Source organism: Bos indicus, chromosome 1, assembly GCF_029378745.1.
Source record: "Bos indicus isolate NIAB-ARS_2022 breed Sahiwal x Tharparkar chromosome 1, NIAB-ARS_B.indTharparkar_mat_pri_1.0, whole genome shotgun sequence".
Classification (NCBI taxonomy): Eukaryota; Metazoa; Chordata; class Mammalia; order Artiodactyla; family Bovidae; genus Bos; species Bos indicus.
This window is the reverse complement of record NC_091760.1, coordinates 72,231,970-72,251,424: the sequence shown is the minus strand read 5'-3', so window position 1 is coordinate 72,251,424 and position 19,455 is coordinate 72,231,970. Positions and strand designations below refer to the sequence as shown.

The following is a 19,455-nucleotide window of genomic DNA, read 5'->3' as shown; positions in this document are numbered from 1 at the left end:
CTTCTGGCTACTTTTTGATTGGGTTTTTCTGGTGTTGAGCTGCGTGAGCTATTTGTATATTTTGGAGATAAATCATTTGTTAATTCTGTTTCAGTTTTTCGTGTGTGTGTATGTTTCTTTTTTTCTGTTGTTATTTGTCTCATTTTGTATTTACCAGTTGTCTTTTGTTTCTTGTTTTCATTTTTGTTTTTTAATTATTTATGTTTGTTTTAATCCCCTTTAATTCCATAACAAACAGCTACTGGAATCTCAGTTCTTTGGCCACTCCAGTATTCCTGCCTAGAGAATTCCATGGACAGAGGAGCCTGGCTGGCTATAGTCCATGGGGTTGCAATGAAAGCTTCAGTTTTTCTGTATGTTTAATTAATAACTGTATGATTTTAAAGTTGACCTAAATGGTTATTCTTTATTTAGGAAAAATTCATGAGTAAATTATTTCAGGGTTAATATTTTGTATTTAGTAATGTTGATTTTTCATTAGGAAGAACATTTTCTTCTTCCTAGTACATTTTTATTTTTAGATTCTTACCTTACTGTTGAGGTTTTTAATTGCCTTAGAATATGGGAGACCTAGGTTCGATCCCTGGGTTGGGAAGATCCCCTGGAGAAGGGAAAGGCTATCCACTCCAGTATTCTGACCTGGAGAATTCCATGGATTGTATAGTCTATGGGGTTGCAAAGAGTCGGATACAGCTGAGCAACTTCCACAATCATAATCACACAGTAAGTTGTATGAAGGTTGATAGGCAAAATCTTGAATTTTAATGTATTACTCTATAGTTTGAAAGGTATTACTGAAATGAACCTTAAATGACGGAGAAGTCTTCAATTAGACTTCTTTGTATCTTTATTTGGAGGGTCTTAATATCTATTATGTATTAGGATTTGTCTGTCCTGTTTGGATATATTAGTGCAAGCTGTTTAGAAAATTTTAATATTTAGGAATAAGGGGCCAAGGACATCTGTATTCTTTATGGCATATCATCTATAATTGAAGCTAATTATATTTTTCTAAAAAGCTAAAACAACTTAAATACTAAACAGTGAATGGTATTCAACTATACTAGCAAAAACCAATTGACAATATGAGTTATTAACTCTTTCAGTGAAATATGAAATACCTAGCAATCAACTTGAAGCCACATATGTGGTCTTCCTGGTGGCTCAGACATTAGAGAATCTGTCTGCAATTTGGGTTTGATCCCTGGTTCAGGACGAATACCCACTGGAGAAGGAAATTGCAACCCACTCCAGTATCCTTGCCTGGAGAATTCCATGGACAGAGAAGACTGGTGGTCTGTGGTCCATGGGGTCACAGGGTCAGACACAACTAAGTGAGTAACACACACACATAGCAATCAGCTTAACAGGAATGTATATAGTTTGTTGTAAGAAAGCTGTGACACTTACTGATGGTATAGAGGAATACTTAAGTACAGAGCAGTTTTTGTTGCAGAACAGAAAGATAAAGTAGATATCATTGTTTTTTCCAGATAAATCTGTAAATTTGGTATCGTGCCAGTCATAGTGCCAAAAAATAGAATGTGTATTTGGAGTCAGGGGAGGAGAAAGGAAAAGGGAAAGGAGGAGAGATAAAAAGAGAATGTGTGCATGTATTTTGGAGGCATATAGTTACATTTAATGATTCACTTAGAGCTACATCTTCCAGAATTGCAAGCCACTAGCCACATGTTCAGAGAAGGCAATGGTGAAAATCCCATGGACCGAGGAACCTGGTGGGCTGCAGTCCATGGGGTCGCTAAGAGTTGGACATGACTGAGCGACTTCACTTTCACTTTTCACTTTCATGCATTGGAGAAGGAAATGGCAACCCACAACAGTGTTCTTGGCTGGAGAATCCCAGGGACGGGGGAGCCTGGTGGGCTGCCGTCTATGGGGTTGCACAGAGTTGGACACGACTGAAGTGATGCAGCAGCAGCAGCAGCAGCAGCCACATGTTGGTATTTAAATTTATATTGATTAAAATTCAATAATATTTATGGTTTTTCTGCTGGCAGTAGTCACATTACAAGCACTCAGTAGTCACTTGTGGGTAAGTAACTCCTGTATTGGACCAGACAGATTATATTACACTTACATCATCACAGAAACTTCTTTTGGACAGTTTGATATAGAAAAGTTAAAAACTCAAAAACAACCAAGTAAAGATTAAGAACAATTTGGAGCGATTTCTCCACAGATAATGAAATATATTATAAAACAGCATTTAATTAAAAGTGTAGTTCTTGTCCCAAATCATATTGAAAAGTGAAAGTCTCTCAGTCATGTCTGAGTCTTTGCAGCCCCATGGACTATACAGTCCATGGAATTCTCCAGACCAGAATACTGGAGTGGGTAACCAACCATTCCCTTCTCCAGGGGATCTTCCCCACCCAAGGATTAAACCCAGGTCTCCCACATGGCAGGTGGATTCTTTACCACCTGAACCACCAGGGAAGCCACAAATTATATTAGGTGAGTGGAACAACTCACCTTTGTATATGTTATATAATCTGATTTTTATCCTAGTCAAGTTGATTATAGATAAGTTGTTCTTATCTATAATCAGTTTAGTTCAGTTGCTCAGTCGTGTCCGACTCTTTGCGACCCCATGAATCTCAGCACACCAGGCCTCTCTGTCCATCACCAACTCCCGGAGTTCACTCAAATTCACGTCCATCGAGTCAGTGATGCCATCCAGCCATCTCATCCTCTGTCGTCCCCTTCTCCTCCTGCCTCCAATCCCTCCCAGCATCAGAGTCTTTTCCAGTGAGTCAACTCTTCGCATGAGGTGGCCAAAGTACTGGAGTTTCAGCTTCAGCATCATTCCCTCCAAAGAAATCCCAGGGCTGATGTCCTTCAGAATGGACTGGTTGGATCTCTGTGCAGTCCAAAGGACTCTGAAGAGTCTTCTCCAACACCACAGTTCAAAAGCATCAATTCTTCCGCGCTCAGCTTTCTTCACAGTCCATCTCTCACATCCGTACATGGCCACAGGAAAAACCATAGCCTTGACTAGATGGACCTTTGTTGGCAAAGTAATGTCTCTGCTTTTGAATATGCTATCTAGGTTGGTCATAACTTTCCTTTGTTCTTAGTTATGACTTTATGGAATTTTTTCTACTAATATTAAGATTTTTTTATAATTAGGAATTTACTGCCTATTCTTAACTGTCTTTAGAAATTTTGTCTTTTATCCAAATTATTTCCATAGCTTCTTTACCAATTTACTTTTCTCTAATTTCTCTTCCTTTTGTGTTCCACACTGCCATGGTTCTTTTTCTGGAAAACATTTAAACCTACTTGATGCTCCAATATTTCCAAGAATATTTACCATTCATCAGGAAAACATTTAAGATGTTTCACAATAAGGCCCCAATCCACTTCTCCCACTTTCACCTTCATCCTTAATATAGAATCCCATTTTGTTACTAGGACTAAATTCTAAACCTAGAAAGTAATAGCAATGACAGTTCTCATGAAGTATTTTAAATCTATGCTTTTCTGTTTTTGAAGATGGGGAAAAAACTCAAATATTTTGTCAGTAATATATCATTTTGTCTAAAGATTGATTTAATTTTATTTTTCTCCTCTAATTTTATTTCTTGTTTCCCTCTCACCTTGTCCTATTGAGAGTGATAAACCTATTAGTGAAGCATATTTTTCCTGTTGAAAGCCACATTTTATAAAGATATTATGAAAAGAAAACTCATCACCCATTTTGTAATTTTCCTGGAAACCATATTCCTTTCAAAAATATCACACCATCGTTTTTCTGTTATTTTACAGTAATGAAATGGTAATTTGTGGTTTTGATAATGTATTCATGGCATTTAGAAGCCCAGTTTGAATGTGTTTAATGATGTTATTAAATTGTCTCATGAATTGAACCTGAATTAGGGGTTGCTTTCTTATAGTATAGTAAGAAAACAAAGTGGCTTACATAGATTTCATTCTTCTGTTGTTTCGTTATTCTATTGCTGTATAACAAGCCACCGTGAAACACAGTGGCTTAAAAAATAATTATTTCTCATGATTTTCTGGATTAATTGGATAGTTCTGCTTCACATGATCTTGGCTGGGACATGGGAAAAGACTGGAAGACCGAAAACTGCCTCATTTACCATTTGCCAACAGTCAGTGCCAATTGCTGGGTAGAAATGCAGCTGGGGCTTTTGGCCAGAGGTCTTTGATGCTCCTTCATTTAAATCACCTCGTAGGGTCTTTGAACTTCCTCACATTACAGGTTCTGAATTCGTAGAAGGTGCATTCTTATAACAAGGCGGACACTACAAGGCATCACATGACCTATATTCCAAAATCGCAGAGCATTATTTGTGCCACTCTCTGTTTAGCAGAAGTCGTCTGCTGCTTCTGCTAAGTCGCTTCAGTCGTGTCTGACTCTGTGCGACCCCATAGATGGCAGCCCACCAGGCTCCTCCGTCCCTGGGATTCTCCAGGCAAGAGTACTGGAGTGGGTTGCCATTTCCTTCTCCAATGCATGAAAGTGAAAAGTGAAAGTGAAGTCACTCAGTTGTGCCCGACTCTTAGCGACCCCATGGACTGCAGCCCACCAGGCTCCTCCGCCCATGGGATTTTCCAGGCAAGAGTACTGGAGTGGGTTGCCATTGCCTTCTCCAAGAAGTCATCTAGAACCTGCCTAGATCCAAGGGAAGGGGAAATACCTCTTGATGGTAGGGTGGTTTAATCATATTGCAGAAGAGCACTTAGAATGGAAGATGGGAGGCATATAGAGATTCAGTTTATCACAATCTGTATTTGACTTATGAGATTACTTTGCTCAGTTTCATACCACCAGAAAGATTATAGAGGTGAGAACTTGAAGGAAATGTAAAGGACAGAGCAAATCATTTAAATTTAATGGTATATAAGGCTCATGAAGAGGGGAGACACATGTTTGGAATGAAGTTGAATCATGATTTGGATCAGTTCGTACAGAGCCTTGTATGAGAGTTTCAGAGAATTTTGGAGAAAGTATGTGATACATGGGTTCCATGAAGATCCATCTGTGTAAAACACATTAGAATGATTTGAGCAGTGAAGAATAGTAATCTAAGAGATGGAGTAGATTACATTTGCTATAGCCCAGAAGAGATTAATAACAACTTGAACCAAAGTGATAGAAACGAAAATGAAGAAGTGATGGTTTTCAGGAACAACTGAAGTATTTAAGTCAGGAGGAATTGGTAGCTATTTAGATGTGTGAATTAAAGGGAAGAACAGGGTCAAGAGTTCAGTAAGTATTAAAAGCTGAGTGTACCCTTTCTGTATTTGAAAGTCACAGTATCATAAATGTCATTAATCACATTTGCACTGTTCCATTCCTTGAAAATCTTTCTCAGAATTATTAGAATCAAGCCAAGTTATTTGATTACTATCACATTTAGCAGGGTTTCATTTAACGGGCTCTGTGACAATCTGGAAGGGTGAGATGGGGAGGGAGGTGGGAGGGAGGTTTGGAAGAGAAGGGACATGGGTCTACCTATGGCTGATTCTTGTTGATGTATGACAAAAAAACCACAAAATTCTATGAACAGTTATCCTTCTATTTAAAAAAAAAATTGGGAAAAAAAAGAAATACAAAAATTGTCTTGTCATTTAAAATTTTACACTCTAAATTTCCATGCTTCTTTTCCCCTATTAGGTTAATGGCACTGATGCAGATTATGAATATGAAGAAATCACACTTGAAAGGGTAAAAGCCTATTCATTATCTTAAGCTTTAATGAAAAGAAATCTGTTTCTTTAAAGAACTCTTAAATATACTGCTCTTTCATATAGAATCTAAGGAAGATCATCTTTCAAAAGCAGAACCATGTAATATTAGTTTCTTTAATAAATCCACATATCATAAAATTAGCTGTGGTATTTTCATGTTGCTTTTGAACATGTATGAACATGTGGCTTTTCTTTAAGAACTTTTTTAAAAAGTAAACTTTTATTTAAAAATTTTTAGATTTGTAGAAAAGTAGTACAAAGAGTTTCCATTTACCCTAGACTCAGTTTCACCAATTTATTAACATCTTACAATACTAAAATACATTTGTTTCAACCAGTGAAGTAAAACTGATACATTATTATTAACGTAAGTTTATACTTTATTTGAATTTCCTTTTTGTTTTTCTCTTCCAGAATCCTATCTGGAATATCATATTACGTTTAGTTATTATGTCTTCTTGTGCTGCTCTAGACTGACAATACCTCAAATTTTCTCAGTTTTTAATTTTATTATTTAGTTTTCATATAATGAAGTATTATTTATTTTAAATGAGTATTTTGTCTCTTGAGCTAATAACTTGATCATTGTATCAGTTTTGTTTCCTAGAAAAATAATAACCATAGGATTACTGGAAAAGACCTTACTGAAAACTTCTTATTATGCATTCCCTAGTCAGAAAATAATTTACAGGTGCAATTCAGATGTAGGGAGATGAAGGAAATGTGGGTTCAATCCCTGGGTTGGGAAGATCCCCTGGAGAAGGGAATGGCAACCCACTCCAGTATTCTTGCCTGGAGAATCCCATGGACAGAGTAGTCTGGTGGGCTACAGTCCACGGGGTCAAAAATAGTCAGACATGACTAAACTCATGCACGCACACTCACAATTCAGATGTGTGGATTTTCTTGATATATTTTCCCCTTAAGAATATCTGCATTCAATTGATGCTATATTTTAGCAGTGTCACCTTGTCTGACCATCATTTTTGGAAAATGAGGTGCTTTACATAAGTGACTTTTCTAAGTAACTGAATATCTGTGTATTTGAAGTTCCTAAAGGATTAGATTTATGTTTGTAGCCAGATAAACTGAGTGAAAATAGACCTCAGAGGGTCTTTTACATGTGTAATAGATTTTATACTGACTGTTTACCTGAATTTGGGCCACCTATTCAAGTGAGGTAGCTGACTGAGTCTTACAAGTAAACAATATTAATGTATTATGCACATTTTAATGTGGCATTTTGTTGGTTTCCCCCCCAGCTTTATTGAGATTTCTTGACATAATCCTAACTTTTTACCTCATTCATGTTTTCATTTTTTCCTAGTACCTTTTAAATTCTTTTAGTCAGAACTGTACTTTGTATTTTTCACTGATTAAAGGACTTGAATACCAGGAATTTGGGAGATATTGTTAAAGTGTACAAACTTGGAATTAGATGATGAATAAGTTTCAGACTTCTTATATGCACAGCATAGTGAATATAGTCAACAATACTGTATTATATACTTCAGAATTGCATGAGACTAGTTCTTAAATGTTCTCACCATAAAAAATAATGACAATTATGTGACCTCATAGAGGTGTTAGCTAAATAAAGCTAGTACATAAAGTGGTAATCTAAATAAAGTAAGCTAAATAAAGTGGTAATCATATTGTTCTATATAAATATATCAAATCAACATGTTATATACCTAAAACCTACACAAAATTATTTGTAATTATTTCTTGATTTTTTAAAGCAAATAAAAAAGAATACCTGAGTATCTTGGTGTTCCCATACAACCTTTTTATACTATTTACTGCCACTTTAGTAACTTTTAAAGAGTTTAGACTGAAAAAATTTTTTTATTAAAATAGAATTTTAGGACTATCATAATTGAGTGAAATTTTAAGGTATTTTATATAGTTTAGTAATACATCCAGATACACCCACTAATTTGAACTCACTGAAAACCAAAGTTAAATCATTGTTGAAAAAATAAATGTCTAATACCTTTGAGATCAGTTTTTCTTTTTGTACTGGTAGAGAACCCTTCCTTCAAAGAAAATATTCAAAAATCAGTACATAAAATGAGCAAGAAGCAATGCTGCTTTGGCAAAATTAACTTTGCTGTCAAGAAAGCTTACCAATGTTAAATTATCTAGTTATACTTTCAGTATTTAAAAAATGCCTTTTGCTAGTCAGGTAGGTTTCTTGGTTAAACACCTCAAGGATGATGGCAGTGTTACTTAACTGATAAAATTTGGTAATTTTAAAATAAGTTGATGGCAAAGTTAGCAGAAGCAAAGCCCCACCAAGTATCCCCTTCTTAACAGGCTGAAATAATATATCGATATTACCTACTTGGAAATAACAGCAGCACAAGGATCACTTAAGCGTTTTCCTCTTGGGATCAATTTGCCTTACCAAACATGAGCTAGATGCAGTCTAAAAGAAAGAGACCTGATAGTGACACCTCTACAAGGAAGAACTGTGCATACTTTTAAGAAAGAATTGTAGACTAAACTCTGAAAGTACTCGGTACATCTTCAGCGTCACCTATTCAGCAGTAATACCCCTGAATTCATAGAGAAAAGAATAGCTTTCCTTGTATTTTTTAATTTAAAAGTCATCTTACTCCCTATATATATATGTCTTTATATGCATGTTGCCTATGTTAGTACAGTTTCTAGGTCATATAGTGACAGGAACCTATCAATAATTTTTTTTCAATGTCACTTTTTCCCCCTCTGTTCCCAGGGAAATTCAGGGCTTGGTTTCAGCATTGCAGGAGGTACAGACAACCCACACATTGGAGATGACTCAAGTATTTTCATTACTAAAATTATTGCAGGGGGAGCAGCTGCCCAAGATGGAAGATTGCGGTATGTTTTGTACTTGATGTTGTGATACCAAATCTTCTTTGTATCTTTTTCTTGAGAGAAAATAAACAATAAATACAAATAAGAAATATTATCATAATAACTAACATATGGTAGATGCTCAAAAATCAAATGAATGAATGAGATAATTATGCTTTAAGCATTGTTTCCCTCTTTTCATTTAGGAATTCAGTTTTATCTTAGAAATTAAACATTTTGAATAATAATTTTGATTAATGATTTAAATATTACTGAGCAAATGTGTAGAAATTGTAGATTTCCCATTGTATTTTCAGTTATTTTCTGGGTGGGGAACATGTATAAACTTACTTAAGGTTTCAGTTCAGTTCAGTCGCTGGGTCGTGTCCGACTCTTTGCGACCCCATGAATTGCAGCATGCCGGGCCTCCCTCTCCATCACCAACTCCTGGAGTTTACCCACACTCATGTCCATCGAGTCAGTGATTCCATCCAGCCATTTCATCCTCTGTCATCCCCTCATCTTGCTGCCCCCAGTCCCTCCCAGCAACAGAGTCTTTTCCAATGAGTCAGCTCTTAGCATGAGGTGGCCAAAGTATTGGAGTTTCAGCTTTAGCATCAGTCCTTCCAAAGAACACCCAGGACTGATCTCCTTTAGAACGGACTTGTTGGATCTCCTTGCAGTCCAAGGGACTCTAGAGTCTTCTCCAACACTGCAGTTCTAACGCATCAATTCTTCTGCGCTCAGCTTTTTTCACAGTCCAACTTTCACATCCATACATGACTACTGGAAAAACCATAGCCTTGACTAGACGGACCTTTGTTGGCAAAGTAATGTCTCTGCTTTAGAATATGCTATCTAGGTTGGTCATTGGAGAAGGCAATGGGACCCTACTCCAGTACTCTTGCCTGGAAAATCCCATGGACGGAGGAGCCTGGTAGGCTGCAGTCCATGAGGTCGCTAAAAGTCTGACACAACTGAGCGACTTAACTTTCACTTTTCACTTTCATGCGTTGGAGAAGGAAATGGCAACCCACTCCAATGTTCTTGCCTTGGAGAATCCCAGGGATGGGGGAGCCTGGTGGGCTGCCGTCTGTGGGGTCGCACAGAGTTGGATACGACTGAAGCGACTTAGCAGCAGGTTGGCATAACTTTCCTTCCAAGGACTAAGCGTCTTTTAATTTCATGGCTGCAGTCACCATCTGCAGTGATTTTGGAGCCCCCCAAAAATAAAGTCTGACATTGTTTCCACTGTTTCCCCATCTATTTGCCATGAAGTGATGGGACTACATGCCATGATCTTAGTTTTCTGAATGTTGAACTTTAAGCCAACTTTTTCACTCTTCCTCTTTCACTTTCATTAAAAGGCTTTTTAGTTCCTCTTCACTTTCTGCCATAAGGGTTGTGTCATCTGCATATCTGAGGTTATTGATATTTCTCCTAGCAATCTTGATTCCAGCTTGTGCTTCTTCCAGCCCACCATTTCTCATGATGTACTCTGCATGTAAGTTAAATAAGCAGGGTAGGGAATCATATATATCCTGAGTTTTTATCTCATACCTGGTGGCTCAGGTGGTAAAGAATTTGCCTGCAGTGCAATAGACCCAGGTTGTTTGATCCTTGGATTGGGAAGATTCCCTGGAGAAGGGAATGGCTATGCACTCCATATTCTTGTCTGGAGAATCCCTTGGACAGATGAGCCTGGTGGGCTATAGTCCCTGGCGTCACAAAGAGTTGGACACGACTGAGCGAATAACACACACACACACACACACACATGCACCACAAAGAGAAAAGATTAATGCAAACTTTAAGTAAATTAACCTATTTCCTAAATTGAATAAATGTAAGTACCTGGTCTTTTGTTTAATGTTCCATTTCAGAAGATATCCTTAGTATCTTGTTAAACAAAGATCTTTGGCATCTTTGTTGTTTCCTTAGACATAATCATAGATCATAGATTGTGGCACTTTTCCTGTTGCCTTGTTTGTTGTTTTTTACACATGGTGACAGTTTTCTAAAAATTTTAGAACTAAAATTTTATATGGTCTGTGAGAAAGAATATTTTATTTTAAGGCTATTGGTGCCTTATGCAGCTCTTCAGTTTCTAAACTTCTCACTGAATATGACAAGTTGTATATTAATGAAGTTAGATATAAAATTAATAATTTGAATATTCATGTAAATGTAGGCATATACTTCCTGATTTTGTTATTTGCCTTTTATTTGTGCTTCTTGTATGAAAATTAAAATGTTCCATTTGTTCCACTGGAGAACTGACCTGTAGTACTAACTGTAAGGTATCACTGTCTTTGGATATAGAATTTCTTTTCTCTAAACTTAATTTGATATATTATAGAAGTTTAGCATGATCACTTGAAATATTTTAATTGTGTTTTGTTCCCCTTTCCTGCACAATATGAGATGACCATCTTTTTGTTTTCTACATGAATAGCATGCGATTGAAACTAAGGTCAATTTATTTATTTTTATTGAAGTATAATTGCTTCACAATGTTGTGTTCATTTCTTTTGAATAACAAAGTAAATCAGCTATATGTGCACATATATCCCCTCCCTCCTTGGACCTCCATCCCGCCACTCTAGGTCATCACATAGTCCCGAGCTGAGTCCCTGTGCCACGCAGCCGCTTCCCACTAGCTATCTGTTTCACACATGGTAGTGTTTATGTCAGTGCTACTCTCAGTTCATCTCACCCTCTCCTTCCAGCTGAGTGGTTCACAAATCTGTCCTCTATGTCTGCATCTGTATTCCTACCCTGTACATAGGTTCATCAGTACCATTTTTCTACATTTCATATATGTGTGTGTGTGTTAATGTATGATATTTGTTCTTCTGGTTCTGACTTACTTCAGTATGACAAACTCTAGGTTCACCCACATCAATACAAATGACCCAAGTTCATTCCTTTTGATGGTGCAGTAATATTCCATGGTATATATGTACCACATCTTCTTTATCCATTCATCTGTTGCTGGACATTTCAGTTGCTTCCATGTTCTGGCTGTTGTAAATAGTGCTGCAGTAAACATTGGGGTACATGTATATTTTTTATTACAGTTTTCTCAGGGTATATCCCCAGTGGTGGGATTGTTGGGTATTATGGCAGTTCTACTTTTTAGTTTTTTAAGGAACCTCCATACTGTTCTCCATCATGACTGTATCAATTTACATTCCCACCAACAGTACAGGAGAGATCCCTTTCTTCACACCCTCTCCAAAATTTATTGTTTGTAGATCTTTTGATGACCACTTTGACTGGTGTGAGATGATACCTTGTTGTGGTTTTGATTTGCATTTATCTAATAATTAGTGAAGTTGAGCAACTTTTTACATGTTTGTTAGCCATCTATATATATCTTCTTTGTAGAAATGTCTGTTCAGGTCTTCCACCCATTTTTTTTATTGGATAGTTTGAGGGTTTTTTTGTATTGAGCATGAGCTCCTTTTGTATTTTGGAGATTAATCCATTTTCAGTTGTTTCATTTGCAAGTATTTTCTCCCATTCTGAGGGTTATCTTTTTCTCTTATTTATGATTTTCATTGCTGTGCAAAAGCTTTTAAGTTTATCAGGTCTCATTTGTTTATTTTTATTCATATTACTCTAGGAAGTAGATCAAAAAGCATCTTGCTGTCATTTATGTCAAAGAGTGTTCTGCCTATGTTTTCCACCAAGAGTTTTGTAATGTCTGACCTTACATTTAGGTCTTTAATCCATTTTGAGTTTATTTTTGTCCATGGTGTTAGGAAATGTTCTAATTTCATGCTTTTACATATAGTTGTCCAGTTTTCCCAGCATAACTTATTAAAGAGACTGTTTTATCCACTGTATAGTTTTGCCTCCTTTGTCAAAGATAAGGTGTACCCACAGGTGCATGGATTTATCTCTGGGCTTTCTATCTTGTTCCATTGATCTGTATTTCTGTTTTTGTGCCAGTACCATACTATCTTGATTACTGTAGCTTTGTAGTATAGTATAACGTCAGGGAGCTTGATACCTCCAGCTCCATTTTTCTTTCTCAAGATTGCTTTGGCTATTTGGAGTCTCTTTTTAAATTAATGTACTTATGGCTTTGTACTAGGTTTTCATTGCTGGGTTTCTCTAGTTTTGGTGAGTGGAGTCGACTTTTCGTTGCAATGAGTGGGAGCTACACTTCCCATTTCAATGGCTTCTCTTGTTGAAGAGCACCAGCTCTAGAGTACGTTGGTTTCAGCATCTATGGCACATAGGCTTAGTTGCTCCATGGCACATGGAATCTTTCCTGACCAGGGATTGAACTTGTGTTTCCTGCCTTGGCAGGCGGATTCTTAACCATTGGACCACCAGGGAAGTCCTTTTCAGAGTCTTTCGTGTTTCCATATAAATTGTTAACAAAATTTTTCTATTGGGTTGGCCAAAAAGTTTGTTTGGGTTTTTCCATACAGTTGTAGGGAAAAATCAGAACAAACTTTTTGGTCAACTCAAAAGTTGTATGAAAAGTACCATTGGTAATTTGATAGGAATTTCATTGAATCTGTAGATTGTTTTCGGTTAGTATAGTCATTTTCACAATGTTGAATCTTCTAATCCAAGAATGTGGTATATCTCTCCATCTTTGTGTCATCTTTGATTTTGTTTCATTAGTGTCTTCTGGTTTTCTGCATACAGGTCTTTTGCCTCCTTGGGCAGATTTATGTCTAGGTATTTTGTTCTTTTTGTTGCAGTTGTAAATGGGATTGTTTCCTTAATTTCTCTTTTTGATTTCTCATTGTTAGTGCGTAGAAATGCAGAGATTTCTGTGTATTAATTTTGTATCTGCCACTTTACTAAACTCATTGATTAGCTCTAATCGTTTTCTGGTGGCTCTATCTATATACAGTATCATGTCATCTGCAAACAGTGACAGTTTTATTTTTTCTTTTCCAATTTGGATTTCTTTTATTTCTTTTTCTTCTCTGCTTGCCATGACTAGGACTTCCAAAAACTTTGTTGAATAATAGTGGCAAGAGTGGGTACCCTTGTTCCTGATCTTAGAGGAAATGCTTTCAGTGTTTCACCATTGAGAATAATGTTTGCTGTGGGTTTGTCATGTATAGCCTTTATTATGTTGAGGTAGGTTTCCTGTATGTCCACTTTCTGGAGAGTTTTTTATCATATATACATGTTGAATTTTGTCAAAAGCTTTTTCTGCATCTATTGAGATTATCGTGTGGTTTTTATCCTTTGATTTGTTAATATGGTATATCACATTAATTGATTTGCATATATTGAAGAATCCCTGCATCTCTGGGGTGAACCCCACGTGGAGATCAGTTTATTTTTTAATAAATCAATCAATTAATCTGATTTTCCACTGTGACGTTAAGCTAGTTATTCAGTCTAAGCCTTAGATTTCTTATCTTTGAATCACTGCTCTACTGGTCATTATCTGGGTGGCTTTGGGAATGTTATTTAAACTTTGTGCCTCAGTTTTTCCATGTGTAAAATAGGGATATAGATAGATCCACCTTACAGGTTGTTGTAAGGGTTAAAACACTAAAAGAAGTTTGTAGCTTGTGATTAGTACTAAATAAGTATTTTCTGTTTTTCTAAAGTATTTTAATTTCTGTACATAGACAGCTGTCATTATCATTTAATATTTTTGTAAAATAATCTATTATTTGCACTATTTCCTTTGATGGCCCTTGAGAAATGTTTGTATTTATATAAGTATTTGATATATTGAAATTTAACATGAAGTTTCTTCTCAGAAAAAATCGTAGTAGTTAACCTTAAAAATGTGAAAATAAAAATTGGCAAAGTGAAAAATCGATATTAAATTTTTAATATTTCATTTTTATTTTTAATTTTTCCTTAGAGTCAATGACTGTATTTTGCGAGTAAATGAAATAGATGTTCGTGATGTAACACATAGCAAAGCAGTTGAAGCCTTGAAAGAAGCAGGATCTATTGTACGCTTGTATGTAAAAAGACGGAAACCAGTATCAGAAAAAATAATGGAGATAAAGCTCATTAAAGGTCCTAAAGGTATGAACTAAATCAAACAAAAACAAATTATTAAGTAAGAAATCTCTTAAGTGACATGTAACTCTTAAGTTATATATGACACACATTCTAAGATTAGCAATACTGGTAATCTATAGAATTTACTGAATTTGGAGGGGTGGGGCTTCCCTGGTGACTCCCATGGTAAAGAATCCACCTGCATTGTGGGAGACCAGGGTTTGATCCCTGGGTTGGGAAGATCCCCTGGAGAAGGGAGCAGCTACCCACTTCGGTATTCCAGCCTAAAGAATTCTGTGGACAGAGGAGCCTGGCGGGCTACAGGCTGGCAGGCAAAGATTCAGATATGACTGAGCAACTTTCACTTTCACTTTAGTGAATTTTATAATCTGTTACTTCTAATGATTTTTGTTTTAAGTAGCATTCGGCATAAACATTTTGAAGTCATGTATAGCATTAATATTAACTTGTAGTCATTAATCTACAAAGTATATTAAATACGGATACACAGGATAGAAGAAAATATTAATGAGCATATCATTAATAGTTATATCTGCAGTGAAGACTATTAGGATGTGATCTGAATTTTGAAAACATGGATGGAATTGAGGATAAATGGAAATACTGATTCTCATTCGTGGCTTCATGAAAAATGAATAGAGAGCTACAAGTTTGGTATTAAGGCCATGGGAATTATGAATTACTGAGATTCCTTACTTAAAAGTAATTCATAGAATATTGAAAAAGAACAAAAACATCTGCATTTCTAAAGCTGTTAGTTTTGCCCACCATTGATTTTTTTTTCCCTCAGTTGTTTTAATCTTGTGGAAGTATTATAAGTGTTAGTAAGAAATGCAATTATGATGGAAACAAAAGTGAAACAATTCTACATGAATTCTTTGACCTAACACAAATGCATGAGACACTTTAAGAAGTACCTAGGAGGGAAGGGGAAGGTACTTACTTGTAACTGTAGGAGCACTTAATTTGTAATTGCCCCTGATTACAAAATACTTAGGATTTTAAAAATAGGTAAATAGATTCTTTTGTATTTTAAAAAGGATTAGTTTGGTGAAATTATCACCTTATAGAATCTGTTTTCTACTTTTTAGTCATTTCTTTCTGAACTTAGGTTTACATTTATGGGTAAAATTGTAAAACTAGTGTTTTCCAAACAGGTCTTGGGTTTAGCATTGCTGGAGGTGTTGGAAATCAGCATATTCCTGGGGATAATAGCATCTATGTAACCAAAATAATTGAAGGAGGAGCAGCTCATAAAGATGGTAAACTTCAGATTGGAGATAAGCTTTTAGCAGTAAGTATAAAAAATCCATTGTTTTAAAAATCACTTTGATGTCTTTTTTTCCTGAAAGACTGAAATTCTACATGCCAAAAATATTTAAATGACATTTACACATCTGAATACTAGGCTTTCTTTACTCAGGACCTGAAAAATGACTCTTCATTATCTGTTTGCTATTTCCATTCCCTCTGCTAGGTCCCTTCTCTTTTTCTTTTATCCTATTTAGGAGCTTGGATGCACAAAATTGTTTATTCATAATCCTTAGGTTCATAACACTATCATCCTTAGTCGTGTGTGACCTTCTTTTTCCCTTTCTTGTTCTAATCTATAATTTTTATTTATAATATAATGAAAACTGCTAGTTATTATCCAACCCCAAAACTAGAATATCAACAGTTTGTGTTTCTCATTCTTTTGCTTTTTAAAGATTGCTTAATCACATACATATACCTAAGTGTTTTGTTTAGTATTGTTTTGAAAAAAAATTTAAAGGCTGTTGTGCAGTATGTAGTCTTTTAATACTTTTTCCCTCAATATTGTTTTATTGAGACTTATCTATATTGCTGCCTAGAGTTGAGATTTAGTTATTTCCTCTCTTCATAATATTCTATTCTGAAACTATAGACTATATCACAATTTATTTATCCAATCTTCATTAATAACTGTCTTAATTCATGTTCCCTACAAAAACAAACCTGAAGAAAAGCTACTGTGCTAAGGTATTATTTGGAGGTAGAACTTCAGAGAAGCTGGAGTGAGTGGAAATGAAAAGGGAGGCAGAGAATGAGGGAAAGCCAATACAAGGTATTATGTTTCTAAGCTGGCTGTAATTTCATAAGAAAATATAGCTGGTTTCTTACCATATAGGATAGTCTTCCAGGCAGGCAATGTGGAACTGCTAAACCTTAGATCCTGCTATCCAAGCAAAAGATAGGATTGATCTCCTGGCCCCTCTTAGTCTCCTCTCTCTTGTTATTTAGAGTCTACCCCATAGGGGTTAACTGTCCTGGATTCTTGGCTGTGTTACCCGGCCCCTCAGGATGAATACTAGGAAGGCCAGCTCCCACACTCTGGCACAACACTTCCTCTGAACCCAGAAGTGTTGAAAGAGCTAGAGCCTCGGTGGTCTAGACACATCATATGTGGTCTTCTGATATGTTACTGCTCTCATTATGTGGAACATGTGAGCCATGCCCACGCCCAGCCTTTACTACAGAAGAGGTTGAAATAGTTCGTAATGGTAGGAGACAAGATAAGAGTAGCAATAGCCAGGGCTGTCTTGTAAGCAAGCAGCCAAGGCCTAGTGGGAAGGTAGGCTCAAGTGAATCTGGAAAGGCTTACAAAGTCTGATATAGTGGTGATTTGGGTTCTTTCCTCTTACTTATTTATTTGCCCTTTTGAATACCTCTGCTAAGAATAGCTGCTAGTTATTTCTGCTAGTTAATGATAGTGAAGAGGAAGAAACTGTCCTCCAACTGCTTTTCTCTAACTTATCCTCTCATGGCTATGACTTGTCACTCTTTTCCCCAAGCTACAACCAGCACTCCTTCATCTTCACATATATACACAAACCCCACATACACATACACCAGTTCCAGACAACCTTTCTCCACTAGGTTTCTCATTCTTTTTTTAATTTATTTTTTAAAAATTTCTTATGTCCTCCTTTATAGTTTCTCCAGAATCAATTTTAAGAATTTTTAAGAATTTTAAGAATAGGAAACAAGAAATTTACACTGAATTTGCCATTTAATGAGGCTTTTGTTGCCAAATGCCACTGAAATTATTCAGTTTTATCTGTCACTTTAATTGATGAATCAGGCATTTGACACACCTTTTGCCTTCTTAAAACACTCTTTTCCAATTTCCATACTAGTCACCCTCTATCTTGCTATTCCTTTTAACTCACTGGCCATTCCTTCTCATTCTCCTTTCTGATGCATCTTTTCCCTAACCTCTAAACATTGCACATTTTCTTTTCTCTTTGACAGGTAGTAAATAGCTTACTAGGTCTCTTTGTACATGGTAGTAATAAGTATTGTTTTCTGAACTTCAGTCTCCTTATGTATATCTCAAGAGTCATCTCAAATATACAGTTGGCCTTCTGTGTCCATGGGTTCCACATCTGTGGATTTAACCAACTGAGGATCAAAAATACTTGCAGGAAGAATTCCAAAAAGTTCTCAAAACCCTAAATGTATTGGCTGTAGGCTGACAGCTAGTCACATGGTGTTTATATTGCATTAGGTATGATAAGTAGTCTGGAGATGATTTAAGTAAGAGAGGGTGTGTTGTTCACTCACTAAGTCATGTCTGACACTTAGCAACCCCATGGACTACAGCATGCCAGGCTTCCCTGTCCTTTACTGTCTCCTGGAGTTTGCTCAAACCCATGTCCATTGAGTTGGTGATGCCATCCAACCATCTCATCCTCTGACATCCCCTTCTCCACCTGCCCTCAATCTTTCCCAGCATCAAGGTCTTTTCAAATGAGTCAGTTCTTTGCATCAGGTGGCCAGAGGATTAGAGCTTCAGCATCAGTCCCTCCAATGAATGTTCAGGACTGATTTCCTTTAGGATTGACTGATTGAATCTCCTTGCTATCCAAGGGACTCTTAGGAGTCTTCTCTAGCACCACAATTCAAAAACATCAATTCTTTGGCACACACCTCTTTAGGGTCCAACTCTCATATCCATACATGACTACTGCAAAAACCTTATCTTTATCCTTATAAGGACCTTTGTCGGTAAGGTGATGTCTGCTTTTTAATATGCTGTCTAGGATTGCCATAACTTTTCTTCTAAGGAGCAAGTGTCTTTTATTTCATGGCTGCAGTCACCATCTGCAGTGATTTTGGAGCCCAAGAAAATAAAATCTGTCACTGTTTCCACTTTTTCCTCATCCATTTGCCATGAAGTGATTAGACCAGATGCCATGATCTTAGTTTTTTGAATGTTGAGTTTTAAGCCAGCTTTTCACTGTCTCCTTTCACCATCATCAAGAGACTGTTTAGTTCCTCTTTGCTTTCTGCCACTAGAGTAGTATCATCAGCATATATGAGGGTATTGATATTTCTCCTCGCAATCTTGATTCCAATTTGTGATTGATCCAGCCCAGCATTTCACATTATGTACTCTGTATAGAAGTTAAATAAGCAGAGTGACAGTATACAGCCTTGACGTACTCCTTTCCCAATTTGGAACCAGTCCATTGTTCCATGTCCAGTTCCAGCTCTTTTTTCTTGATCTGCATACAGGTTTCTGAGGAGACAGTAAGGTGGTCTAGTATCCCCATATCTTTAAGAATTTTCCACAGTTTGTTGTGATCCACACAGTCAACGGCTTTAGCATGGTGAATTTTCTGGAATTCTCTTGCTTTCTCCATGATCCAGCAAATGTTGGCAGTTTGATCTCTGGTTCCTCTGCCTTTTCTAAATCCAGCTTGTACATCTGGAAGTTCTCGTTCACTTACTGCTGAAGCCTAACTTGAAGGATTTTGAGCATAACCTTGCTAGCATGTGAAATGAGCACAATTATACAGTAGTTTGAACATTCTTTGGAATTGC

At 36.5% G+C, this 19,455-nt stretch overlaps 1 protein-coding gene across 15 annotated transcripts in view; it reads left to right on the top strand.

Annotated features, from left to right (window-relative positions):
• The window catches only part of DLG1 (discs large MAGUK scaffold protein 1), a 270,874-nt gene that overhangs the window by 156,966 nt on the left and 94,453 nt on the right, over positions 1-19,455 (top strand). For all 15 annotated transcript variants that reach the window (XM_070789390.1, XM_070789394.1, XM_070789399.1 and 12 more), the window contains 4 exons: positions 5,666-5,716; positions 8,483-8,607; positions 14,441-14,610; positions 15,765-15,901. In XM_070789390.1, the coding sequence (XP_070645491.1) occupies positions 5,666-5,716; positions 8,483-8,607; positions 14,441-14,610; positions 15,765-15,901 (483 nt within the window). The remainder of the gene's footprint in view (positions 1-5,665; positions 5,717-8,482; positions 8,608-14,440; positions 14,611-15,764; positions 15,902-19,455) is intronic.